Below are 27,512 nucleotides of genomic sequence, written 5' to 3' on the forward strand. Positions count from 1 at the left end.
AACTGCTCTTTCACGAGGGACAGTTTTGTTTGGTGGTGTGATTTTTCCAATCTAAAATATGTGCCTTGCCTCAATAAAAGTTGGCAAATACAGGTCCTCGTGGATATGGACTGTAAGTGCACTCTAGATACAGAGGTGGGTAATCCAGGTCCAGAAAGTAAAAACCCTGCCACAGTTTGGCTTTAGCCACAGGTGCTTCTACTCAACCGGCAGTTAAACAAGCTCAGTTGATTAGAAGCACCTGTGGCAGGGTTTTTACTTTCTGGACCTAGATTACCCACCTCTGTCTAGATGCAGTGTGATATAAATTCCATTTATGACAAATCTTTTGACAAACCAGAAGCCTTTATTTTTTTTTTGTGGAAAAAAACGGCTGTGTCATTCATCATGATCCTGATTATGCACAATCAAGTATCGTAAGCGCACAATTTCATCGTGGATAATTTAGGCAGGGTTATAAATTCCAAAAGGAGTTAATGATTTTCTGTATAGATGCAAACTTTTTGATATATCTATATATATACTTCAAATTACCACAAGTCCTGTGACAATCCTGAACCACCAGAGGATATTTGTTTCGAGAATTTCCGCAGTCACCCAGACTAAAATGTGCCGAAACAAACTGCAGCATATAGAGGGTGCATTATGGGTCTGCTTCCCTCCTGAGTTGGAATGGTCCCACATCAATGTCGCATTTAAAGCACAACGGCGTGTCGTATGGATGTACAAAGTCCTGCATAGACTGGAAAGAATCAAACTTATCTCAAAATACTCTCCTTGGATATTCGGCCCTGAAGACTATTTTACTGGGACGTGACTGGGACAATGTAGTGTTTCCGGACTGCGGCGGTTAAATGAAAAGAAAAAAAGGGAGCACAAGCGGGTTTTGTGACGGAATATACAATATTAAATGCATTTTACAGCCAGGAAGCTGCTATCACGCACAGAATAGGAAGCGGGTCTACATTAATTTCTTCTCACTAGTGAGTGCAAATCAGAAGCTTCGCAACTGAGAAGAGAACTAGCTCTTCTCCCACCCAGGCCCCTACCCACCCTATTGTACATAAACCACAAATCATTCAAATAAAATAAAAGAAATTAATCTAGTCAAATACGGAATGTTAGAAAATTAATCTTTTGTGATTAAATCTTTGAAAACAAATAAAACAAGAGTCCTTCATGAAAGCTTGTAAAGGGAGAAAAGTACAAAATGTGTGTGTGTGAGTGGGTTGGGGGGGGGGGGGTGTCTTTATATGATCCCTAATTTGCTCTGTGTTGAGGGTAAAGAGAGAGTCAATGGTCTGCTGAAGGACTTGTGGGACTCGGATGGATGCGAGCTCCAGTCAGCACGTGGACAGAAGGGCAGGGGGGACTTTTACATGCCGTAGCCGAATCCTGGCGCAGCGGCCGGCTGACCATACGCGGCGGCGGCGGCCGGCGCCTGGTAGCCATAGCCGTACGCTTGCTGGGGGGGCACGGCTACGCTGGGGCCCGCTGTCAGCATCAGCTGGGGTGTGCCTACAAAACAGACATGCAAAAAAGGTTGAGAAGAAAAATGGGGGAAACTGACCAATAGATTTGGCCAAAATGTCTTGAGATAGTTTTCAATCAAGTAAGTATGAAGACAGATGTAAACAGGACCTACGTGGTCCCCCACTATATTACAGTTCATCTTTCACACCCGACAATATCATGGATTTTTAAAAATGTTTTTTATAGTACCGCAATGTCTTGTGTTGAAAAAATTAATTGTAAGTTTATCTAGTTTGTCAAATAAAGTGCTCTAAGTGCATCCACCCTGAGTTGTCATGGGAACAAAATCCATGCTTCGCAATTAGGGGGTGTGATAGCTTAATTCTTGATGCTTGGGTTATTTTGACTAAAACTTGTTAAGACACCTGGGAGCCGTTTTGAATTGTGAAAAATGTATCGGTATCCTTTAAATAATTACGTACATTTTAAAGACATTAATACAATCTAAGACTAAAGACAATCTGTTCTCAATGCCACTGTATTGTCCATCAAACTTGGATGGAGGGAACACTGAGGACAATTTAAGTTTTGTCCAAATGAGTATTGATGATAAAGACTCTTACCATAGACGATGGGTTGCGTCTCTGTTGCTTGTTCCTCTTCTTTCCTTAGTGATTCTGAGGTTTCAAGCTTGTCCACCTGTAAAAGTAAAGAACAAAAAAGGATTAGGGCCAACAACACAAACTTGTTAAGTCATGCCAAAAGCCAACCTAAATGTCTAGTTGCAACCAAAATATCCAAAAGCACGGAATCAACTCAAATTTGACCAAAAAGTGACAATTTCTTCACCATAAAATTGTATTCCTGTTTAAGTGGAAAGTGTTGCGAGAGAAAGTCTGATAATTCAGTTTACCCAAAGCAACTACACATTCCCCATACACAGAGGTGGGCATTCTGAAGGACGCCCGTTTTGGTTTCGAGTGACGGGACATTTTCCAAAAATGACAGAAGTGGATTTTTGTCCATCAGAGTAATGGTCACCCGTTTTGAGGGCAGGGGAACGGACTGACAAGTCGGTTCAGCTTGAAAAATGAAAGAGTGACGAATGACGGACGGGTACCCAGGCCGCTGACGGACCAGCAAAATTTTGTAAAATGCCCATCTCTGGCCATACAGTTTGTTCCCACAACAGGCACTTTCCCATGCTGTGTGTCACTGTGGTGGAGAGCAGGTGAAGGGGGATGAAAGGAGGGCACGGTCTCTGGCCAAGAGTAGATAGCATTTCAGACTTAAACAAAACAAAAAAAAAAAAAAAACCCGCCAATGTCACACATGCTCATGCCGGTCAACCATCACAACAACATTTGGAGGAGCCAAATCCAGCCTTCATGCCGTGTACAGCCATTACAGTGGGTCCTCGGTTTGCGGCGCAACCCAAATTTGTATGAGAATTAGTTGTAAAGTGCTGCAGTCTCTACTTTCTTTGTAATTTTTTTTAAGTCAATTACAGTGAAACATGTATGAAACATCCGTCAAGGGCACAAATAAAGACGAACAAAATTGTGGGTACCCCTCTGTTAATGAAAGAAAAAAAATCCACAGTGCTCACAGAATAACTTGAATCTGACAATCTGACAAAAGCAATACATAAAAATTGAATGAAAGTTAATAGTGGATCTATACATCTTACATTTCTGAATATGTGCAACTGCAGTCACAGAAACATCAAGCTGCTTTAGCTGGTCTTATAGTCTTGACTTTAAGTGCTTGTCTATAATATTCTGTTTTCCTTAGACAACTCTCTCATTGGCTTAATCTGATCCATGTTTAGTGTGGTAGACTCCACGTAAGCAAACAGCACAGTGACTACTTGTCAAAATTGTCGCCCTTGAAATGGGCCGCCTGACTGCATACAAGTTTAAAAACACCTATGATGAGAATTAGAGGACACACCTTGAACATGACCCTATGGTCAAATTATTTTCAATCTTTTCTAATGGTACATCAGTTTTTCCAGGCCTGTTTCATGAGATAAAAAAATTATTATTTTGAACCACAATTCAAAAGCAATGTCTGATTTTCATTGGTTAATTTTATGACATTACGTATTATTACTTTTGTCAGATTCAAGTTATTTCTGTGACCACTGTTGATTTTTTCCATACCTGTCAACCCCAGGGTGTACTGATTACAAAAGTTGTCATTTGCCAGTACTTATCTGTATATAATCTTACACATTACTTTCAAATGGCTGCTGTCACGTGATCGGAAATCAGTAAAAAATAAATAAATAAATAAATAAGTAAACATGATGTTGCGCATATTTATGACAGCTTGTGCTTGACGTGTGGGTGTGTTGTGCGCACGCGTGAGGAAGAGCACGGAAGACCCATGTCTCCCTCTCACGTGTATTGGGCGACGGGGCTCCCCCTTTTCGACAACGTACGATGGCCGCACCGTTTGGAGAAAGCTGTCCCTTGCGTCTAACTGTATAACTGATAACATTTCATTGGCCGTACAGGTTCGCGATGTACTGCGTACATTTGAAAAGATGTTTCCACCTGTACAAATTACGCCGGAAGCATACAACTTGACCTTTTTCTTTAACTCATTCACTGCCATTGACCAATTTGTCTTTTCACAGTCCAGCCATTCAATCGCAGGAAGTTATTTATATTTTTTAAAATTATAAGAGGGTCTAAAAATGTCTGGCAGTGAATGAGTTAACAGTGGGGTACCAACAATTTTGTCCATGTGTGCATAAAACAAACGAAATGAAATGAATGGATGAAATGAAAAACAGTAAGCACAGCAGTTGTTTTACCACATGACGACATCCTTAACACTGCTGCGCAAACTTATTCACTGCACTCCATTCATAATCTTGAAATGTATGTCAGTAGCATCAGAAACCGAGGAGCACCTGTAGCTGTTGAGAGGAAACCCACTCATGTACAGTGAGGTACATTTTCATTCCATAAGGTACAACCAGAAAGCCACTCAATGACCTTCTACTCTGCAAGGGAGACCATGTTGCTTTTTAGTCTGGATTTAGTCGGAGGGGAAAACGCTTCCAATATGTTGTATGTTCTCAATTTGGGCACCAACAAGGACTGGAGGGGACAAAGGTAGTAATCAGAAGCTCCTTTCACACATAGGTAATGCAAAAATGACTTGTTTGCTGTTCATTTAGGGGCATATTCTCAAGTCAATTCCTGATGAAGTAATTTATTTTAGTAATTCATTATTTTTATATATTCATTCATTTATTTGGGGGCGCAAGTCCGAGCTGTACTGTTATTGACCTCGGTTTTTGTAAAATGACTTTCCCAAAAGAATCCCACTTACACTTTTGTTTTTTCTTCTTTATGGTGCATTTTTGGACTGGTGCTACTTCAGTGAGTTATAGTCAGAAAAGTACGGTAATTTTTCTATGCCCAGCAGCTTATACAAGGTGACCCCAAAAAACAGGACTTTTTTTAATTCACTTTTTACTTTCACTTGATGTTGAGTCTTCACGAAAAAAAAAAAATCTATTTTATATTTTTCTGTTAAAACCTGCAATGTGGAAAAAGGTCAATTGGGGGCTAATACTTTCGCAAGGCATTGTACTTCTGGGCACAATTTGAGCCGCAGTGCAGCACCATGATGAGATTTACACCAATCACTCAATATTCATGTTAAAAAGATGCTGTAGATGGCACCCACAGGCTAATGCAGTGTTAAACTGAAGGTACTGTCTGCAATGGTCAACATTTTGTTGTACAAACTAGAACCATGCATAATAAAGGCGCAGTCGTCAAAGCTATTTTGTTAAAAATCAAACAGCGTTGAAAGTTCACCTGCTCCTTAATTGCATCAACCTGCAAGAGAAGACGTGCGGCATAGAAGAGCGTTACATGTTTCCCGTAGTCTATCACTAATCGATGCAAATGCAGTAGTAAAATCATTACAGTAAATATTAGTATGAGGAAAACTTGTCATAAATCTAAAAGAATCAAATGAAAAACTATGGAACAAGGAACAAATAAATGTCGTCTTGTGCAACATGCCATGATTTAAAAAAAAAAAAAATTGTTAATTTATGGTGGTGACAGGTATAGGAAAGATTTAATTAACTTGACATTATTGCATATAGGAAAAACTGACATAGAAAATGGGAGCACGGACGGAATTGGACTATTCGAGGCAAAAATCGATTAAAAAACAACAAGGACAAAGCAACTATTTCTTTGCCACGGCCTGCACTGATATAAAAACAGACCTAAGTGACTTACCTTTGTGAGGTGTTCTCTCATGACCTGAATGAAGTATGGCATAGAAAAGTCCATGATGTTGTGCCTCCAGGAGGTCTCAAGCACCACGTCAGGCCGCAGAAGGTCATAGCAGGAGAACAAGCATGCAGCAAAACATTCCTTCTTATTCTGCTGCAGGAACCAGGACAGCAGTTCCTCGGCCAGCTCTGTGTCCTTCGACTCTGCTGCGTACTGCATGGCGTCCTGCAGGGAGCACACATCGGGGTTAGGAAAAGTCAAGTCGCAAAAATAGCGAAATAAAAATCAGGAATGCGTGTGGTACATGAAGAAAAGCACCTTGTAAAGCCTGTCCTTCTTACAGAGCTCCACACTCTGTTTCCAGCGGTTGTTGCCTTTGAAAAGATAGGCGGCAATTCTTCTGAACTCAATCAACTCATGCTTCTCCAAACGCTGCGCAAGTGAAATGTTGTCAAAGTTGTCATAGGCATCTATTGATGTCCTCAAAGCCTGAGAGAGAGAGAGAGAGAGAGAGTGAGAGAGATTTTAAATACAATTAATCAATCGTAATAACCAGAGCTGGGCAGTCCGGACCCTCCGGCCCGGCCGGATGCCCATTTTTGGGGCGGAGGGGTGGGGGTGACAAATTTTGAAAAAATGGCTGGCCTAAGGATGGCCGGAAGTGGATTTTAGTCCGGCCCACTAATCGGCCCTCATGCGTGTGACGTGCTCGCGAGGCGGCCAAATTTCATCTCAGCCTACTCGGTGAAAGGCTTCTTTTTAGGCTTCTTTCAAAACAACTTGTGTCCGGGAGTATATTCAAGCTGCGCGCAGCACTCAAGTATGGCACATCATGCACTTTCCCACTTCCGGAAATACGCCGTAGCAAAACTTCTGTGTAGTGGTTTGCTGGCATTCTTCTATTTTGAAGACCGGGAAGTGTGAAAAATAAGTCACTTGTTGAACGCTTGGAGACTTGTCTGTTGGACTCAAATAATTATACAATACGGCAAAACCAACCCCAGGGCTCGTAATTGAAGTAAGTACACGCAGCTGGATAAGTACGTGAGTAAGTGGCACGTTTGAAGCGTGTCCACAGCGGGTTTGAATAGTAAGTTAGCCAGCTAATTGGGGTATCATGCATGTTTTTTTTGTTTTTTGTTTTTTTTTTAGGGGGGGGGGGGCGTAATGAGGCGGGGGCCGACAATGTTTATGAATATGGCCGGGGGGTCGCGGTCGGAAGGGTACCCAGGTCAAAGGTGGAGGGTTGCGGCCGGATGGGCAAAAAAGGGTCAAGTGCCCAGCTCTGGTAATAACATTTATGCCAGCGAAAAAAAAAAAGGTAAAAGACAAACCAGCTTGCTTACCTGATAGTCCTCTTCTGTGATGAAAAGGTTATTTAGTGCTTCATTGACTGACTTGTTGTTGTGGTTCTGCACCGAGCGCAGGTAGGGCTTAACCAGTGGCAGCTGTTTCACCTGCGGAAAAACAATGCATCATTGTGTCCAATCCACACACACATAATGAGTTACGATATTTTCCCCCCAAGATCCTTTTCAAATGTATTTTCAACAATTAATCTTTATTACATCAAAAATTATTAGGACTCTCAAACATTATAGAATACTGATAGGACTCTTAAACATTATAGAATACTGAAGTAAAGGCAAAATGAAGCATTAATTCATATGAAAGACAGTTTATCTACAATTACAGGTCTAAACTTATTAAATATTTTGATGTGCAGTGTAAGCGTTCATGTCGATGATAACATAATTCTGCCACACAGGTGTGGTGTACACCTAAGTATACTATACTGTCAAGGCACAGACTCAAGTGTAGATTACAACAATAATGTGATCAAATCAGTTTTGCCACTTATTACAAATCACCTTTGTTTCATGAAACACGATGTAAACGTGGAATGCACTTAATCACTCAACTTCTTATACAGTATACACCCATAAACAATAACCCAGTGGATCTACTACCTCTTCCTACACGTCACTTGACGAAACCTGATATGTAAACATGGACTGCACTTCTTCAATCACTCAACGTATCATGTAGACGGATAAATAAAATATACATGTTTTACCCGATCTCCAGTTAGTAACTTGACACACACCACCCAGTACGGCCGAATTCATCCTCTTAATATTTTACCGCTCGACAACTTTTCACGGATGCATTTTTATTTGTTATGGCTCAAGTAGTAGCTCACCATCATTTCTGTGTGTGCGCCATCCGACACTTCCTCACACACATGCTGCGACATACAGTATGACGGCAGCCAAAACGTCACAAAATAGACAACACATGAACGAGGTGAAAAGGATGATGCCAGTTAGAAAGCCGAAAGCTAGCGCGGATGAAAGCGAGGGCGGCAGTGTTAGCTTTGCTTTCCGTGAATCTTTCATTTCCTCAACAACTACTCTTTAGTCTTTTCCTGCAGTCTGGACGCCACTGTGTCACCAAAATGATTGCTACAAATCAAGTTTTGGTACACGAGTGTCGGCAGAGATCGGTGCCTGTGTGGCGTGCTGTATTGGTCATTTCAAGTACACCACAGAGGAAGAGCACACTGCAATTTTTTCCTCATCATCAACAGCTTACTTTAAAAAGCGATGTGTGCGTGTGTACCTCGCATAAACATGCTGTTATCAAATGAAGCCAAAAGAGTACCTTGCTGAAGAAGTTGACAGCACGAGAGTGGTCCAGTCTTGGAGACAGCACTATGAGCAGATCATTCAATAACAAGGGCTTGAACTCCAAATAGAACTGGATGGCTTTGTAGTACAGTTCAACATTCGCCACCTACACAGGTTAACAAAGAGAGAATACGTTAAAGAAAATAGTTCATGAGAATGACGATATCTAAGGCATGTGGACTACAATCAAACTGTCATCATTGTATTGCATAAAAAGTATTAAGCATGGGGACAGTGACATGTTCGTTGATTAATTAAGAATTGTCAATTGGGTGGAATTGCTAGTGTCAAAGCAGTTGAGGGAAAAAAAATGGGAGTGCATATCCAGCAGAGGTACTGCAGAGATTCTTGAAATAATGGTAAATTTAGTGTTTTCCCAAAAACAATATGTAAAAATATTTTTTTTTTACCTATAGCTTGACAAAAAGAGTCAAACGCATCCCTGAGGAGGATGATAATGTCATAAATGATGCCATCATGACACAAACTCAAGATATACCTTAGTCACTATGTCTTTGAACTGTCCTTCCTTCCAAGCATCCGTTGGATGGTTCATCATGGTGATGATAGCGTTGTCGTACTCCTCATACTTGTCGTATAGGAAAACCAGCTCGGCCCACAGGTGTGCTTGTTCCGCTGCTCTCAGGACCTTGGGGATGTTCACTCTTGACCAGAACAGCTCCAGGTGCTCCCTCATCTTCTGGGGTTTGAACTTGGAGTAAAGGATGGCCAGCTCTGTGAACATGCCCATGTGTGCACGCTCCAGGCCCAAAGCCGCCTCTAGCATGGTGATCAGCTCCTCAAAGTAACCACGGTCCTGTTAGGGAAAGATGGAAGATGACCTCAGGTCAGTAGGGGTAAGTGGGAAAAGCTCATTTTATAAAAATGTCAAGTTTCAAAATGACTTATTTAACTATAGTTCATCATGAACTGCGGACTCCTCTGATTTCAATGACCTCTCACTGTTCTACCAATGTGACTAGGAATGAGGAAAACTTCAACCAATACGGAAATAGAAATCATCCTTACTTGATAGTAATTGATGAGCTCTTCCAGCTCATCGGCATGCACCACAATGTGGAGGCCGCACATCTGAGCCAGTCGGAATTCCTGTCCATCTACGCAGGCAAAGCAGACTTCCTTCCAGGTACGGGTGCTGTTGGCCTTACGGGCGCCATCTACGGCAGCCTGGTATTCCCCGAGGTGCACAAGGGTTGAAGCCAGTCGACCAAAGTTGGAGACGTTGTTGTATAACAGCTTAGCAGCCTCGTACATCTTCTCGTCGTAGCAGCGGTCACCGACCTAGGAGATTATAAACAAAAAGATTTACAAAGGTTGAGTTTTGAGCAGGCAGCGCAATGGCATAATACACCATGAGCACACCTTACCTGCTGAATGTGAGCATTGTTGGGTCCATTGATGAACTCTTCCAGTTCGGCTAGGCGATTGGTCTTAGCCAAAGCAAAGATCAGCTCTGTCTCCACATAGGACTCGCGGGCCTTCTTACGGGCCATCTGGAGGAATTTGACCAAGTCTTCCCAGTTACCTAAAACACAACAAAGTAATGAGGGGCATTTCAAAACACAAAAAGAGAGTCTTGTGTCACACACAACCTGAGGTCATTAAATGACCTTTCACTGGACCACTGTGAGGTGTTTGGTAATTTCATTGTCAGATGTGATCAGATGTGACGAGACTGTGGGTAAATCTAATGGTGAAAATCTAATGGTGAAACTCGTCAGTAAACTTTTCAAAATAAACTGTGTCACATTAAAAGCTGCAGGGGCTCAAAGTGTGGGGGAAAAAAAGTAACGGTTTATAGTGTGGAAAATATGGTAAAAGCCTGTGTAACAACTTAAATCCATAGCAAAAAGTAGTTGACCAACTGAAACTAAAGCATACTTCATGCACGAGTTGTTCAGTTTTTTGTTTCTTTACAGATGGAATTTTTCTCTTCACTGGATCTCTGCTGTTTACATGATTTGACTCAAAATTTTACATCCATCAGGCTCCTGACAGTTTGGCTGTCTTAGAGTCTATAATCTCAATTTAGTAATGGTCTTTTACATCTGCCACTGGCCAAACACATGGTGATTATTCTTTTGAAACTGTTGAACCCAATCTCCTAAAATGCTCTCTCTTCCGCTGAACTGTTTCAAAAAGCACATGAAGACTTATTTGATTTCTGTCCACCAGATGGCATCACACTTAGGGATCAATGTTAATGACCCGTGAGGTTTGCTCCAAATCCGTGGATCTTTCTCCTCACCACTCTTATCGGCAGCCTGCACGACCTCCATGTATGCAGAGGGGTCATCAGCTTTGATGTAGGAGTCTATGGCCTCTTTGACAAGACCCTTTTGGAGTTGAGCCTTGGCCAGCTGGCTCCACACTGCAGGTTCGTTGCAGCGCTCGGCGAACTCATAGGCCCGGTCCAGGTTGCTTATGTGTTCAATCAGCACCTAGAGACAAAGAAGAGGGTATAGGAAAGTAAAAAAAAAAAAAGTTACATTAAATACTTGCGCTATTACGCCACCCACACAAAGCAATAAACACTTACCTGCACGGCTGATGTGTTGACATCAAACTTTTTGAAGATGGCAAAAGCCTCCTCAAACAGCTCGTTACTGATGGCGATGTTGGCGATGTCGGGAGCGTCGTAGTTGTCAAGTCTGTTGATGTACTCCATCACCCGTGTGCGGTCAGCTTTGATCGCCGTCAAGATCAGCAGATTCTGCAGATTTCTGCAGGCGCGAGACATAGAGGCACTCTTTCAGCACAAATTATTTTGGACATTTGATCTTGATAACATTTGGATGACAGAAATAGGGATCCCTAGAGACTGCGAGTAAATACCTGTGTTCACTGAAGACAGAGTTGTCCAACACAATTTTCTCCAGTAGCTCGATTAGCTCATTGGGCAAGTCAGCAGTCATGAAGGCCTTGACTGTGACCGACACCTCTTCTGGGTCCTGGGTCTCTGACAGTGCTGTCTGCACCACCTGAGAGACATCGAAATCTTAGATAAGCACCGTAGAAAAGACACTGAACGTCAACTGCATGTCTATTTGTGAATACCTGGTCAATAAGTGGTCGCCTGTAAGGGTTGGTCTCCAGCAGCACACTCGCCCAGAGATCAGGATCTTTGCGACGCACCAGGTAACGAGATAAGCTCTTGAACAGTGAGTTCTCATTGCAGACCTGTGTGGAAATACACAGTTTGATTAAGAAAATCAGGGGGGAAAAAGGCACAAAAAGCAGTGCTTAATGAGTATGAAAACAGAACCATGTCAAGGACAGCATGTGATTAAATATCAAGGTCGCTGCAAAAGGTCTGAATACTTTTGACCACACGATATTTCAGTTTTTCTTTTTTCATAAATTTGAAAAAAATTCGACATTTCAGGGTTTTTTTCTGTCAAGAAGAGGTGCTGAGTGGATATTAATGAGAAATAAAATTAACTTTTTTGATTTTGAAATATGGCTCTGTATGTTACTAATTTGTTTTATACTGTCTTTGTTGTTGCATGACTACTTTTTCTCCATGTACAGCACTTTTTATGCAGCGGTGGTTGTTTTAAAGTGCTCTATAACCCATTAAGGACTAAAGCGCCTGTCTCAACAGCTCCCCAAAACTTAAGGTCGCCTTTGAAATTACCCTTGAAAACCTGAAGTTTTTCCAGAAATTCAACACTTACAAAATGATTAATATCTCAGCCCCTGTAGCAGACAGAAACATAATTCCAAAAGAATTAAAAGTGCTTAGACGTGGCTTTCACACAGGCAGAATTTATTATTATTTACTGTTTCAATCGAACATGTAAAAATAATGTGTCAGTGCAAGAGAAGCACTATTTTAATTAAAAAGAAATTGAGTGGTGATGACCATCCTCTATTCTGTTACAAAGACGTCAATATCGTAATTGTCTACAAACCATATCATATCACTTTCGACTGGGTCCACTGGTCGTGCGCGTCGTCTATATAGCACTGCCGTTATTTATCAGAGCTCTGGGCGATCAACGGCGTCCGCCATTAGGCTACCTACGCTCGAAAAAATTCCACACCATCCTTTCATCATTCTGATGCATTAAATTGGCTAAGAGATTGGATTAAAAAAAGACAGTGATGTATCCGCTCTTCCGGCTTTAAAGGTAGAAAGACGTCCCGGCTCTAGTGGTAGTAACACGGTTATGCGCTCCCGTCCTTAATGGGTTAAATAAAGTTGAGAATGGTTAACTTAGTACTTGACTTGCAGTCTTTTAAGTGTTCACTATAACAACTTTACACAATTCTACCACATGTGCAGCACCGTGAACCTTTAAGTGTTCACTATAACAACTACACACAATTCTACCAAATGTGCAGCACCGTGAACCTAAGTCAGTAAATCATTTTCATTTCATGTTTGATGAAACTATACATATATATAAACATGTGGACTGCGCATCTTCAGGACTGAGCTTATCTAGACACTATATAAATTTATAACTCTACATATACTGTATACCAACTGAAATGAAACATTTCCCCCCCCCCTCCAAATTGCAGCCTTTCTAATTGGAAAATCGCACTCTACTACACTGCATTGAATTTGATTAATTGTTCAGTCCTAAAAAAAGACCCAAGGAAATAAAGGAATGAAGCCTTACATTGATCAGCTCCTGGTCACACTGCCCCCTCTCGTAGGCCACACATGCTAGGTGGGGGTCTCTCTTCTCGCAGTACTTGCCCACCACACGGCTGTCGTAGAATGGATTTTCCCTCAAGAAGCGTTCAGGGTTGTTGTTGCTGTCAATGTAGATCTTGGCCAGGGCATTGTGGGTAGCTGGCTCCTCGCAGCCCTCGTGTATGCGAGATTCCAACCATGGCAGCAGCAGCTTCAGTCTTCAAAAAACACACAAGTGAACACTCAAAAACAGCAGCGTGGTCTTTGCTGAAACAGTCTTTTTGCCATTCATAATAGTATTCATCCCATATGTGTTTATTGGGTTAAGTTCAGGTTATGTGCAACCCATACAATAAGAACTCAGTCTCAATATTTTTATTAATGTTTTCTTTAGCACCACATTGCTGTACCTGTTCCTCTTTTCAACCTCAGCCACCAGTTCATCAGTTGAAAACTGGCCCCTGACTACCAGAATCAAGCTCTTAATGACATCCTCTGAGCAGTCCACATCCAAGAGACCTCCGACCACCACAGGTAGACGACTTGGGTTCACCTAAAACACAGACGAGGCTTGAGTCTGCATTGCAAGACTAAAATAAGTATTGTCTAAAATGTCTTCTATGATTACCTTCTGAACATAGATCTCAATGTACTTCTGCAGGTTGTTGCGGTACAAGTACAGGACCAAGTCGTGGACAAAGTCAAAACGGTCACAAACGATGATGAGCGGCAGCTGGTCGGTCAATTTTGCTTCCTGCCCATGACACAAAGACAGAAATGAAGGTTTATTTATTGTAACCGCAACCAATAAAATCATTCCATCGCACTATAATTGGGCACAATGAAACGCATCTCAATGTTTTATCAAACCTGAGCGGATATGTCAACCCAGCTAATGTGATGCAGTATCAAATGAAGCAGGGGTTGCCATTACAACAAAGACATCCTAGTAGCAGCTGTCTCCCTATATAAAAGGCCAATGCCATTCCCCCTGATAGAAAATGCGCTGGTGTGTGCGGACACTTTGTGCCCAGCCACACAGTATTAACTGGGATTGTGCAATTTGTATACTCCGATAACAGACTTGAGGCTCTACTGAGGGACTATGCACTGTATACTAACATCACAAATCTTTATTCACATAAGTAGTACAGGGAATTAACGAGTTCACCAATTACTGCAGTCACACTAAAGGACAGACAGCTAGGACTAAGTCAAGATATGTGAACACTTGTTACATCCCCGTGCGTGGATGGATTTGTGGCGTATGAGAACATACGACCATACAAATACCAGTTTCAATCTTTTGCCTCAATTTAAAGGGAAACAGGGATAACAACAGAGGGAGGGATCCTTTTCTATGTGGAAAGACATTTACCTGATACATGTCCTGCATTCGAAGGACAAAAGTGGAAAAGCACAAACAAAATAATTCACTGCTGTAATTATAGTTACAAAAATCAATAAAAAAAAATCTTTCTAGGTTAAGTGCTATCATGACGAGCTACTGAGGGAGTAAAAATACACTTTTCGGACTTTGTAAGACTAGACTAGTAAAGTAGTGCCTTGACTTACGAGTTTAATTCCTTCCGTGACCACGATCGTAAATCAGAATTCAGAACACTTGTATCTCAAATGTTTTGCCCATTAAAATTACATTTTCAATAATGCTTAAAATAGCACTCTACAGTATTGTACTTAAGAGTTTTAACAAGAAAATGAAATGTGACAAATTAAAGGGTTTATCAATCATGATTACATCACTGTTTGTCTCCTCCTGGTGTGTGTGCCTCTGCCACCAGAGGGAAGTATAATATAGACACGGCTAAACACAAAGGAGACCTCACAACTGCTCAGTAAATTGCAGTAATATTAGTTGTTTGTTACAGAGGATAAAAACTATATGCCTGTGAGGATTATTATCATCTGTATACATGACTGGCTGCACCATTTACTACTCAAATATCCATTGCTTAAAGTGCGTTCTTTGATATTTTGCATTGTATTTTAGCATTGACCCATTAAGGATGGGAGTGCATAACCATCTTTCTACCCTTAAAGTCTGGAGCGCTGTTGCGTCTTTCTACCCTTAAAGCCTGGAGAGCATATACGTCATTTTCTTTTTTCATCCAATTTTTGTTTTCTTACTTGTGTACTTCACGCAAAGGCTTGATTTTTTAAAAATTATTCAGTCACACAAAGAATTATACAGTGTCAAACTGCTGCTTGTGACATTTGTGCTACCACCATCTAGCGTTGGTATTTCACGTCAAAGCAAATACACAAACAAGAACGGTTGAGTGACGGTTCATATTGAGAAATTCTCAAGTCAAGGTACCACTGTTTATCATTTTGTTCTTACAATAGTTTGATAACAAATCCAACAAAAGGCAACAAAAATAGTTAAGTTCATGGGACAGCAAGAAACGGATTCGAAAAAGTTATTAAAGTGAAATTAAAGACACAAGGGCGCATTAACCTTCAGGAAATTCTTGACACGCTCAGGATCATAACAGTTGCTCTCTCGACAGATGCGCTCCACTTCCTTGATCTGGCCTGTCTTACAAGCAGCCTGGATGTATTTGAAGTGAACCTCTGGGTCTTGACTGAAGTTGACAATGGAACCCAAGAAGTAGAACAGACCTGAAAGACAGAGAGGGAAAGTTTACACAAGACCTAGGGAGCCAAGCATACAGCAAGTATCAAATGAAACATTTATTTTCTTCAATTACAAACTGAGATGGAATGTAACGTGAAATGTTTCTGATGAATTTCTGAAATCCAGCAAATAAGCACTTACAATATTTTAGAAACCAATCCATCTATCTACTCTAATCCCCTGGGGTGCATACTGCACAGTTTATCGATTGTCCTGCATTTGCTCTGGCCTAATTGCTGAATTGAGTTTAGGGGCTTGAATCCGAGTACATGTCACTAAAGCTCAGGGATGAGCTCAATGCCAGTTCACAAACTTGACTCTCCTTCACAACACAAAAACACATACATTTCCTATTCAAGTACTTTCACCAGCTTTTGAAAGTAGAAGTCAAAAATAAAAGAGTAGGAATAGACAATGACAGTAGGTCAATGTTAACGGTCCCTTGACATCAAAATCTATTTTTTTCTTCAGTTTTATGCATAACATCTCAAAATGAGTTTGTGATGTGGTTTAAGTTTGACATCTATGCGGTTTGCTGATTGGATGCAATAACTGTTGAAAAGAAAAGGGCATGTACAACAAGTGGAGCTGAATAAAGGCATCGTTATGACGTAGGTATGCCACTCCACTCAACTCAAATTCGCATGATGCTGTGCGCCAGCCGGCATCGAGAATATACTGCTTCACTCACAACATCTTATAACAATGGTGGATAAAATGATCGTTGCTGGTTGTGGGCACCTGCAACACTCCTGCAACCAATATGCGAACATTATGAAAAAAAAGAGCCAACCTGGAGATTAGTCAGTAAGGAAATTGCCGTATCTGGTAAGCAGGTGTGGGAGGTAACAGACATGTGTTAAGTAGTCATGATACAAATATTATTTAAATCCATTACAATTACAGAAAAAAAACTTACTTTGGAGGATTACATTTTTAATGTGGGGGAGAGTGACGCCACAGTCCTTGCCCACTCTCAAACTAGTTGCCCAAACAAACTTTCCTGCAAGACGTGATTTCTCACGGTCTGATATCTTCAAGGTAATAAGGTCACAGTACAGTATTACTCCCACAGCATCGTGAACATTGTGAAACAATACAATACTGTCGCATCATTGGTATTTACATATCAAGTATTAGTAAGACATCAGCCTGTCTCATCTGCCATGTGTTTAAGACCAACTACAATATCTTGAAAAGGGCAACCAAAGCATTTCCAACCCAAATTATCTTGAAGACCTGATCAAAAGGCCGTCCGATTTAAAAAAAAAAATTTTTTAAGGCTAGGTGTGGCATGGAACCTTAACCCAATGAGAGCACTTATTGAAATACTATGAAATTTAAAAATAAATAATTCATCATAATTAATCATTTATAATTCCTATCACAGCCATGTGATCTGTGATGTGGGGTGATCTCTTCTGAATGGTTGAGTGAGGAGGTGGTTCTTGACCTCACTGAGGTACAAGAGGGTGAACATTTGCAAAGGGGGTAGAAATGACCAAAAATAGTCACTTGCGTTAAGATGTAGGATCTCACCTTCAAAGCTCTTGAAGGATTCAAAGAGCTCCGTAAGAGATTGTGTGGTAAGCTGCTCATGATACTTGGAGGCCACCTGCACGCATATTTGCAGATTCTGGCGGATATTGGCAGACAGCATGGCCCTGAGGCATTCTAAAGAGTCCTCCACAGACAGTGAGCCAAAGAAGTTCACCAGCCACTGGAATTTGGAGAGGGCACAACAGTTTTGTCACGCTCCCATTTGCGCTCAAATACTGCTTCGCAGTTAAATATATTCAACGGTAGGGAATTAAATATTAGATGATTAAAATAGTTCTTACCTCAGGGTTGAGAAGATGTGTGTGCACCACAGCACGCTTGATGTCATAAAGGTCAGTGTAGTGCTCCAATGCCCTTTGCAGTAGACCGGCCTTCTCACAAAGTTGGGCAATGTGTGCTCGGTCATAGTTGGTGAACATTTGGTTTCCCAGGATAGCGTCAGCAACCTTTAGTCATGATAAATAACAATAATAATAATAAAAGGTTCAACAAATTTAAGATAATTGGATTTATGTCCTTTCTGCAAACCATGTATCCACCTGAGGGGCATGCATGAGGTTCATCTCCAGCAGGCGGGTCTGCAAAGGTCCTTCTGATGGTCTGTTGTTCTTAAGGGCATCCAGCAGGAATGAGGTGCACTGCTGGATCAGATTGTATTCCATGAATACATCCACGATCTGAGCAAACACAAATAGAGATGAGAACTTGAATTGGAGAACAGATTACCTGTACTTCATGTCTGGGGAGTTCTACTTAAACAGCTCTTAGTCACACAGAAAAGATCATTAAGGAAGAATTACAAATTGAATTTATCGACGTCATGATTGCCATCCTATCTAACCTGTGTGATGTCAGCCAGAGGCTCTTCATCCTGTACCAGCATCTGGGCAAATTGTAGGCCTTGTTCTGGGTTGATGCGCATTACATTCCTAAGAAGGAAAATCCAGTCTGGAGTGTAGCCCACCTGGAAAAAAAAACAAAACAACATTTTACAAGGTTTTAGGATGATAATTTTAGTAGCCCTATTCGTAATTGAAGGAATTAGCCAGATAAACAAACCTTTTTGGCATAAAGGACAATCTTGGGGAATTGGCCAGTCTCTGCAAAACATTGAATGACCTTGTTGGGGACATTGGCCCTAAGGTAGACACTAAGCGCCAAGGTGGGATCCACTGCCTTCACCAGGTCCCCAAGTTCTTCAGAGCACTCCAACTAAAAATAAGTAACATGAACACAGGATCGTAAATATAACATATTTGCTATTACTTGGGGTTTCCCTTGGGGAACATAAATTCAGTCAGACATTGAATACCTTGTCTTCCTTGAGCCACTTCTCCAAAAGCTGCTTTCTTCCCTGCTGGAGGACAGGCCTGCAAAGCTCCAGAGATTCAAATTTGTTGAGCTGACCCTGGTCCAACAAGATCCCAAAGTACTGCAGCAGAGGGGACGTCTGCCCTGCTTGAGTAGGCACGCCCTGGAAGCGACGGATGGTGTCCGGGGTTCGCAAAATACCCTAAGAGGGAAATTGCCAGACAGTAAAAAGAGAATTAAATTGATGCTAGACCGTCCCTTTCAGAAGACAAACTGAGTAGGACAAAATTGAACATCACTGGGCGACTTTCACACAACATGCAAAAGATCTACTACTGTTTCTTATTTGGCCTCTATACTTGGATGTGAAGCAGGTCTGAGCTCAGTGTCTCACACAGTCTTTGTGTTTTCTTTTAGTTTCCACAAATGGGGTTTGTAAATTAATGCTTTCCTTAAATCCACGATAAAAAAAAAAAAAGGAATTAACCTGAAGAGCAACTTGGCCAATTAATCCTTAATCCAAATTTTAATGCACCATATTAGTGTAAGGTTGAAAGGAAGAATACCTTTGGTGCATTGGCAGCCACCTTGGCAGCCTCTGAGTAGTTACCAGCTGCAAACAGGTTGTTGAATTTGCGAGCAAAAAGCTCTTCAGCACCGGCGAGGTTGTTGCGCACGGCCAAACGTAGAGCCAGATCTGGATTCTGCAGCACATTGGTGATGTATGGTATGATATTTTCTTCTTCCACACAGACCGACAGCACCTGTATAACATTGACATAGAACATTTCAATAAAATCTCATGGTGTAAACTTGGGCAAAATGATGTGCACAAACAAACATTCAAACTCCAACTTGATGAACAACACAAATATATATTGAAAGTGTAAACAATGCATTTTTTTGCTCCCTTCCACAGAGTGCAATCTGTACTGGGTGGCCTTTTAACTAACCTTGCAAGCATGTGACAAATACCTTGATCATGCTCTAAAGCTGAATCTCTCAGTGGGTCACAATAAATCTCTGTCTGGCCTTGGGCTGTGGCATCTGAATACAAATGTATTCTGAGTGGGTCAGTGTCACGCACAGTTTTTGTGAGCAGTCTGGCATGTGAATGAAAGGGGAGTTGAAAGAAGCTGTGGTATACGGGAGGTGGAGAGAGGGTGCTAAGGATAAAGACAGTCTGTGTTAGCCCCCTCTACAAACAAGCTCAGCAGGTCAGACCTCTATCCATTACCATAGCTGATTAGATTCTTGTCAGCACTAAAGCAGCCTGTGTTACTTATATTGTGGGGGTGAAACCCAAATAAGCATAAGTGGTCCTAAAATAAATGTTACATGGTGCTGAGTATACAATGACCAGCCACCATATAACCACCTGCACAAAATAATGACAAGACCGGGTACAATTTAACTGGCTGGATTGAAAAAAATAGCTCAAATTAAACAATTATATTTGTTGATTGCATAGAATCGGATTATCTTCCGAACAAATCAGGCTTATTAAAAAAAATGCACACAAATCTGACACACATTGGGTATCTGCCAATGCAACTGCAGGAAAAACAATACAGACAAATCACACAATGTCATCCAATGCCCCCATTGCTTATGTACTGGGGTGCACTGATAAATGCCGATACCGTACGTCTGTACTCTGTCTCATTTAGAAAAGAAAAAAAAAATGCAACAATACTGTACTACCAATACCACTTCAGCAGCATGACATATCCGCCATGCAGGAGCTATGTTAGCTGTGTGGAGATACTTAAACGAGGATGACAACACTTTTAGCAGACTGTAAATAATGTTCTGCAAAATGGATGAGCTTCCTGGGCAGAGATGGTGGCGGTGGGTCATATGGGAAGAGCGTTTCTCAAGCAGTATTGTTTGATCCACTACATGCTGCTTGGCTCCAGCAGAGTCAGCCGTGCACCAGTTGGGCAGGCACAGTGACAGATGATTGTTGAATAAATTGTAATTGGAAAAAGATGACTGCAATAAATTTGAATGCAATATATTTGATCATTCAATTAATCAACAGAATAATTGACTCTAAAAACTGTTGATGGTGATTGCCCTTAAAATGCCAGTTCCAGTTCATATCGGACGTCTCACCCAAAATTCACAAAAAGGCTCATGAGGATAGGGAATAAGGTGGATAGAAGGACCGTGGAGCTTGAACCAACTTATTTTTCTTTCATCCACTGTTCCTCAATTACCTAGCCTCAAGCCCTCAACTATTAGCTATGAGATGAAGCTGCAATTTCAAGCTCAGTGTCGGCTAATAAAGATATTGTCAGTGTCCATATGATTAACCACCATTTAGTTCTGTGATGTCTCCTTATAAGCAACTACACAGTGGATGCCGACTTGACTTGTGATTTGTTAGCAAACACCAACTGTATCAACAGGATTTTATGGTTTTATGGATTTGCTCCCAGAAGCTCTGGGACCAAAAAAAAATGCATGTTACAACTTGAAATGATTGGTCATGGCCTACTTAACATTTGACTCGTGAAATGCATTCCCAAAACAAAGGGGATGAAAGCAAAGCTAGGTTTAGGTGCGGTATTCTAATTGGGAAACAGCAATCATCTAAATTCAAGAGGAACAAAAGCACACACTGAAAATAACGCTACAAGTTACAACCTATCTTCTGCAAGTGGCTGCTCTAGATGCATGACTTACTAATATTGCTGTCAACCTATTGACAAAACTGGAAGCACAGAGACAGTGGTCCATCATTTTCCAGATCGCTGCTTCACACACATACGCAGTTCACTGCCTTGACATGCTGCCAAAGCCATCACTGCCTACAGATCAGTTTTCTTCTCTTCCCTCAATTATTCATGTGCTGCATGGCCTGACTGGAATATTCTTCATCAGCTGACTGGATCCAGTTCTCCTTTCTGGTTCAGCTTTACACTAGCAGTAAGAAACAACACGCGACTCCCTCTCTGTGTGAAACACTACACCTTGGATAATTTACACTACTATCATGCAAAGGCTCAGAGGCGATGCGGTCATTGGGACCAAAAGCAAAAACGTATGCATGTCATTTTAAATGGGAGGTCCTTCTATGTATTAAAACAACAGTTTTGTCTTAATATTTTAAAATTAAACAAAGTAACTTTTATTTGAATTAGATTATGCTTACCTGTCCCTTCCTGTTGACCCCAATGATGCCTGAGGTGGCCTCATGAGGAGCTGTGACAAAGATGGTCTCTCCACTGATGCGGTTCATATAGATGCAGGTGCCGGTTTCCAAGTCATACAGGTGAATGTAGCCATATTTAGTTATGAGGAAAACTACATCCTGCTTTGAGCTTATCTGTTAAAAAATAAATAAAAATGTAAACAAAACAACTGTGGTAACGTTTCAAATTCAGGTATGTTCGATAATATTAAATCAACAACCCGCTGTTTTATGCTAAAGCATTGTAATGGAATAATGCCAAAAAGAAGATGCATCATGACGATATGAATATCCAGCAGTTGCTGGGATGGCATTTAATATGCATAATAACACCACATGTTTAATTCTACAAGCACATATACCTGCATGGCGACAGGGAAGTCATTTTGGGCTTCTGGAGGGAAGAAGACATCCACTGCTTTCTTTGGAAAGGGCTGGTTGCCAGTTGGTGGGGTTCCCACTTCAATAATGTGCAACTACACAGGTAAAAAAGAAAAATACATTTTTTTTTTGACAATGGAAATGCCAAGTGCATTCAAAATCTTTTCCATGATGTTCAAATTACCTTCCCACCAGCTTGACTTCTGACAGCAAAGCAGAAAAGGGTTGACTCCTCAGAATTCCCCTCCATCTTAAACTGGGCAAAGCTGGCAGCGTGTCCTTCAATGGGCTGAGAAACCTTTCTATCCACAGAGTACAACTGCATGGCTCCCACCACCCGATTTTGCTAGTTAGAATGAAAAAGAACCACAAATATTTTCTGAATAGCTATTTGAGCAACAGTATACTAGAACCTTATATATTCTGCTGTTGCACAATTAAGCATTCCAAAAATATTCCACAAAAAAGCTGTACAATACTTTGGAAATGAATCCTCTATTATAAACGATCTTGTGCAATGCCCAAAAAACTCACAAAAACACGGAAAGTGTCAAACATGTTGGTAACACTTAAAACAAGTGAACCTAAGGCACGTGAAAACTACTGCTGGGGAAAAAACCCCCACAAAGGCTTGTTCCCACATATTTCGCTTAGAAAGATCTTGATGATGAGTAAGTCTGACAAATATATGCCCAGTAATGTGGTAAAACTGATCAAACTGTGCAATTGACGCAGTGTAACAGACCTAAAACAATATAAAAAAAAAAAAGAAAAAAAAGTGTCACAATGAAATAAGAGTCAACTGCAATAGAAATAAACTCTTAGAATGTCTGCTGGTTTTGGTGTGCATTGTTCGATAGAGCTGGTCTGTGATTGGCTGGCGACTAGCTCATGGAGTGCCAAGCCTCTCACTCAAAGTCTGCTACGATAGGTTCCAGCTCACCTGCAACCCTAGTGAGAAGCAGTACAGCAAATGGATGAATGAATGTTCGATACCACCTACCAGAGGGTAGCAGTTGGAAAAAAAAAAAAACATCATACCAACAATTAAACGTGGTGGTAGCAGTGTGATGGTCTAGGGCTACTGTCCTACTTCAGGACCTGGATGACTGGCAGTGATTCAAGGAACAATTACTCAAAACATATAGGTTAAATTGCCTCGTCACTGATAAGTAGAGGCACCATTCATCACCAATTCATTGAAATACGCTTCAATCATTGTAGTAGTATGGCGCATGACATTGCAAACAACCTGTGCTAATGTCTTCACATCATAGTGCTTCGGCTACATCGTCAGAGTGATTCATTCTGGAACTTTGGCCAGCCTATCTGATCATGTCACTGGTTTAGGTACTATGTAGGACTAGCTATTATGTTAATGAACACTGTTAGGTAACAATGGGTTGGGAGTGCAGCATTGCTCACTCACAGTGAGGCACTGGGGAGGGACTCCAGAGACCCAAGTTTGTGTACATAAAACTGGTAGCCCTTTGCCTTAACCAGTACCGAGGAAGTGGCTTGCAGTTTCAACAAGTTTGATGACCCCAAGGAAATCTATGATAAATTACCTGTGCAGAAATACCAATGAGTAGGAGCCACTTCTGCTTGGCGTCAGTGCGGTAGTTGATAATCTGGCAGCCTGCCAGGCTGGAGTGGCGGTCAAAGACTTTGACGGGCTGCGAGTCACCCTCCATGCTCCAATGATAGACCGCGGTGTCAGTCACAAGTGCGACTGTATTAAGGGAAATCCACTTCCAAAAGGTAACGTCATCCGTCATAGTGTGCGCCTTCATTTTGCTCTTCATTTCAATGTTGAAAATCTGAAGGGTTTTGGCAGCTAAAAGTGGGAGAAAAAGGGCAAAAGCCACAACCAAAGGCCATTATAGTTTAAACACATTCATAAGAAGAGAAACAACAAATTGGAACAGAAAAGGACGACGAAATTGAAAGAATTTTAAGATCAGGCAACAATGGCCATACATGCAGTCAGAAATTGCATTCAGTCACAAGAGAACAAGTAAATCATGTTCTGTTATGAATTGCCTGAGGTCAGATGAATTTAAAACACGTGTGGGCATAATTTTTGGTACCCCCTCTGTTCAAAAAGAAAACCCACAAAGGTCACTGAAATAACTTCAATTGTGGTCCGACGTAAAAAACAACAGAAAAAACGAACTAATGAGACATACCCGGAAAAAAATGTTACCCTTAACTGGGTTTTTTTTGCACAACCTTTTGAGGCAATCGCTGCAAATGACTTCTGTAAATGTGAATGAGACTTCTGCACTTTGACCTTGGTGTTCATCTTTAATCCATGAAGGCCGGGAGCGCATAAGCGCATTTCTATCAATAAAGCCGGGAGCGCTGTTGCATCTTTCTAAACTTAAGGCCCCGATATACCAAACCGACATCGGAGGTCGCGAAGCGTCATGGCATCTTTAAGCGCCGTCTGATTGGTGTAGTGACCACCGTCGTAGTGTCGTAACCCGTCTAAGCGTCTGGGGGGCGTTTACGCATGTTGAATCGGCGTCGCTAGTCGTGACATTTGGTCTGAGATAAATTATTTTGTACGCGTTGAATTTATGGGAAAACTTCAGGTTTTCAAAGGTAATTCCATCTCAAAAGTGATATCTGATTTTCACTGGTAATTTTTCTCAATTTTTTTTTAAAAACTATTACTTTAGTCAAATTATTTTACTGAAAATTGTGGGGGAGGGGTACCAACAATTTTTTCCACGTGTGAAAATGTATCTACCCTGAGGACACTAAGAACACGATTCCCTTATTTGCATTACTGCAATCAACAATAAGTCTTGGTGGAGATACAGCATTCAGTACACCTGAATTAAGATGGCATTTCAATTTTTGTACTGTATATTAAAAAGCCAAAACTAAATTACACCAATTTACGAAGGTTTGTGCATTGTTTACAAACTGATTTGCACCCAAGTATTATGTCTGACAATGTGGTGAAGCCATCAATTGAAGAGCCGTCAAAAGATGGAAGTAATGGAGATTGATGGGTGTAAACAAGAAACAAACAACTCACAAAAAAGGCAAACACATCTGCATCTCAACTATAACAGTGCAATGTAAGAGTCAGACAAGGGCAGTTAAAGAGAGGGGGGGAATATACACATTTAAGGATCTTACTCCTGAGAACAAGAATTTAAGAAAAATTTCACAGAATTTCATTTGTTTGATTCATTACTTGAAAATGATAGGCCATGAGATAAAATATGTTAGATTTACTCACCTGCATCAAGTTTAGTTGGGGGTTAATTTAGTGAGTTTAAGCTTTATTAAGAAGCAGTGTGACATCCTTGTTTGATCATTATTTATTACTCATTAAGAGTCAGAAAAAGCAAGTTCCAAGGCGAAACAAGCACAACCGTCACGATCACTTTGCCATCACTAAGCCACGAGAGTCAAACAATTTGCAGCAGCAGCCAAATTTCAATGAGCAAGCGCAGGACAATACAGTGAATCACGGGGCTTTGTGTGAATTCTGACTTTTCCCAGTTTTATGGTGTCAAAACTGTCAAATGCAAATCTTATTTGTGAAGAATCAATGATACAAAAGCAAGAACTAGTGGGTGGATGGGGGTGCTTCACTGTTTATGATACAAATACTAGTACTGCCTACAACCTGAAGCAATATGAAGTTATACATACAGAAATTCTATGGCTATCTGTACACCATCAAACAATACAAATGACTGATTCAATTATAATTTCATAGAACCAATTCGAACACCAACAATATGGTCATGCCGATGCCCTAAAGATCTAACAGAGAAATTAATGGCTATATCAATAGTTTAAGTAGATCGATTGGAGCAATCCCTAGATTGTAAAACTGATGCATAGTTCTCCTAAAATATACATGGCAATCTTGCTTGCAGGTGTACTTTACATTTATGTAGACTGAATTTGTATTTCTCCAATTGAGAGGTAAAACTAAAGTTGTGTCGAAATACAATGAATGAAAGATATCAAATACAATTAGGAAAAAAAGAGCAACATATTGGATGGACAGCATGGATGGAAATGGAAATTAAGAAATATGAATTGAAACAACATTATTGGCATATGTAAATTTAAATCAATCACTCTTACATGACAAAAAAAATGATGGAATGCCAGCAAGCTAAGTCATGAAAGATAAATCCTGTTTAGTTAGATGAAATTCTTAATGAGGTAACGGTCCAAAAAGGAATAGAGCAAATTGGGGGGGGTGGGGGTTGCAGGGTTGGGGCGGGCGTTGACTCAAGGTAACCTAAGTGCACATTGTAAGAAATTGGACCAAAACCTCATCACACCTTTATGCTCAGTTCACTGAAGCAAGGTTGACTGAATTGATTACGTCATTCAGAAGTCTCTTCAAAAACAGGATTTTACTTCCATAATAAAAAAGTTAAATTTGAACTCACCGTCTGCAAACACAAGAAAGCAGTAAAGAAAAACAAAGAGTACAGAAAAAGACAAAGACAACAAAAAAAAAAGTCAAAGCAATCATGGATGCTTAAAAAGATTTTTTTTAACTATGCTATTTCAAACTGTTAAAGGACAAATGTTCATTAAACACACCTGGTGATTAAAAGGGCAAAGTGGAAAGCTATATTAGCTGGATTTTTTTTTTTAAGGGAACTGACGAAATTGTTTGCCTTCTATATTGAAATACTGCTAGGAAATATGTCAAGGCTGAACAATACAGGCAATATGTAGAAGCATCTGATAACCACTGGATTGTAAATAGATGGCCTTACCTTTGAGTGCAATGACCTTGCTTGCTGGATTCATGATGGCGCTGTCAGCTGAGATGGGCCTGCGGATTGGTGTATTCGGATCGGCCATGTCAATGATCACCACCTGAGTCTGCTCGCCAACTTTCTCCCGGATACAGATGAATTTATCCGACTCCATGGTTAGGGTGCTGAAGCCTATGTTGGATGGGTTGATTCCCAGATTTTGGAGCTAAGGAAGGAAAGAGCACAGCATTTTTAGGATGACTACGGGTTGCGACAGGTGAACGTTACTATCTCCAACATTAGCAGATGGGTTTCCATTGCCCCCAGAAATGTGCAAAAATGCAAATTGTGCAACAGTATACTGATAGTGGCAATACCGAAATTTAAAAAAAACTCAAATATTGCAAAAAATGTTCTACGCTCATGAGGTGGTTTTTGAGATGTGTCGATATGCAAGTATATCGCAAAATTGTAATCGAAACGGGAAACATTTTTCACGTCCAAAGTCCGTGTTTAAATTTCTACCGGCCCGCAGCCTCTGGCAA

General features: G+C 40.9%; 1 protein-coding gene across 1 annotated transcript in view; it reads right to left on the reverse strand.

Annotated features, from left to right (window-relative positions):
- Nucleotides 1-326: 326 nt before the first annotated feature.
- Nucleotides 327-27,512, reverse strand: part of cltca (clathrin, heavy chain a (Hc)) — a 34,326-nt gene continuing 7,140 nt past the window's right edge. Inside the window, exons 2-30 of the mRNA XM_086057288.1 lie at nucleotides 26,986-27,193; nucleotides 23,785-24,053; nucleotides 22,401-22,562; nucleotides 22,198-22,311; nucleotides 21,797-21,970; nucleotides 19,203-19,400; nucleotides 18,638-18,838; nucleotides 18,385-18,537; nucleotides 18,167-18,289; nucleotides 17,865-18,002; nucleotides 17,607-17,771; nucleotides 17,305-17,485; nucleotides 15,586-15,749; nucleotides 13,735-13,860; nucleotides 13,517-13,659; nucleotides 13,090-13,324; nucleotides 11,516-11,638; nucleotides 11,294-11,439; nucleotides 10,998-11,181; nucleotides 10,707-10,899; nucleotides 9,826-9,983; nucleotides 9,467-9,739; nucleotides 8,937-9,254; nucleotides 8,412-8,543; nucleotides 7,094-7,204; nucleotides 6,066-6,236; nucleotides 5,751-5,972; nucleotides 2,097-2,172; nucleotides 327-1,518 (exon numbers count right to left, since the gene is read on the reverse strand). Of these exons, the coding sequence (XP_085913414.1) occupies nucleotides 1,376-1,518; nucleotides 2,097-2,172; nucleotides 5,751-5,972; nucleotides 6,066-6,236; nucleotides 7,094-7,204; nucleotides 8,412-8,543; nucleotides 8,937-9,254; nucleotides 9,467-9,739; nucleotides 9,826-9,983; nucleotides 10,707-10,899; nucleotides 10,998-11,181; nucleotides 11,294-11,439; nucleotides 11,516-11,638; nucleotides 13,090-13,324; nucleotides 13,517-13,659; nucleotides 13,735-13,860; nucleotides 15,586-15,749; nucleotides 17,305-17,485; nucleotides 17,607-17,771; nucleotides 17,865-18,002; nucleotides 18,167-18,289; nucleotides 18,385-18,537; nucleotides 18,638-18,838; nucleotides 19,203-19,400; nucleotides 21,797-21,970; nucleotides 22,198-22,311; nucleotides 22,401-22,562; nucleotides 23,785-24,053; nucleotides 26,986-27,193 (5,004 nt within the window). The 3' untranslated portion in view covers nucleotides 327-1,375. The remainder of the gene's footprint in view (nucleotides 1,519-2,096; nucleotides 2,173-5,750; nucleotides 5,973-6,065; nucleotides 6,237-7,093; nucleotides 7,205-8,411; nucleotides 8,544-8,936; nucleotides 9,255-9,466; nucleotides 9,740-9,825; nucleotides 9,984-10,706; nucleotides 10,900-10,997; nucleotides 11,182-11,293; nucleotides 11,440-11,515; nucleotides 11,639-13,089; nucleotides 13,325-13,516; nucleotides 13,660-13,734; nucleotides 13,861-15,585; nucleotides 15,750-17,304; nucleotides 17,486-17,606; nucleotides 17,772-17,864; nucleotides 18,003-18,166; nucleotides 18,290-18,384; nucleotides 18,538-18,637; nucleotides 18,839-19,202; nucleotides 19,401-21,796; nucleotides 21,971-22,197; nucleotides 22,312-22,400; nucleotides 22,563-23,784; nucleotides 24,054-26,985; nucleotides 27,194-27,512) is intronic.

Source organism: Filicampus tigris, chromosome 17 (genome assembly GCF_054856515.1).
Source record: "Filicampus tigris isolate MCC_2025a chromosome 17, RoL_Ftig_1.0, whole genome shotgun sequence".
Lineage (NCBI taxonomy): Eukaryota > Metazoa > Chordata > Actinopteri > Syngnathiformes > Syngnathidae > Filicampus > Filicampus tigris.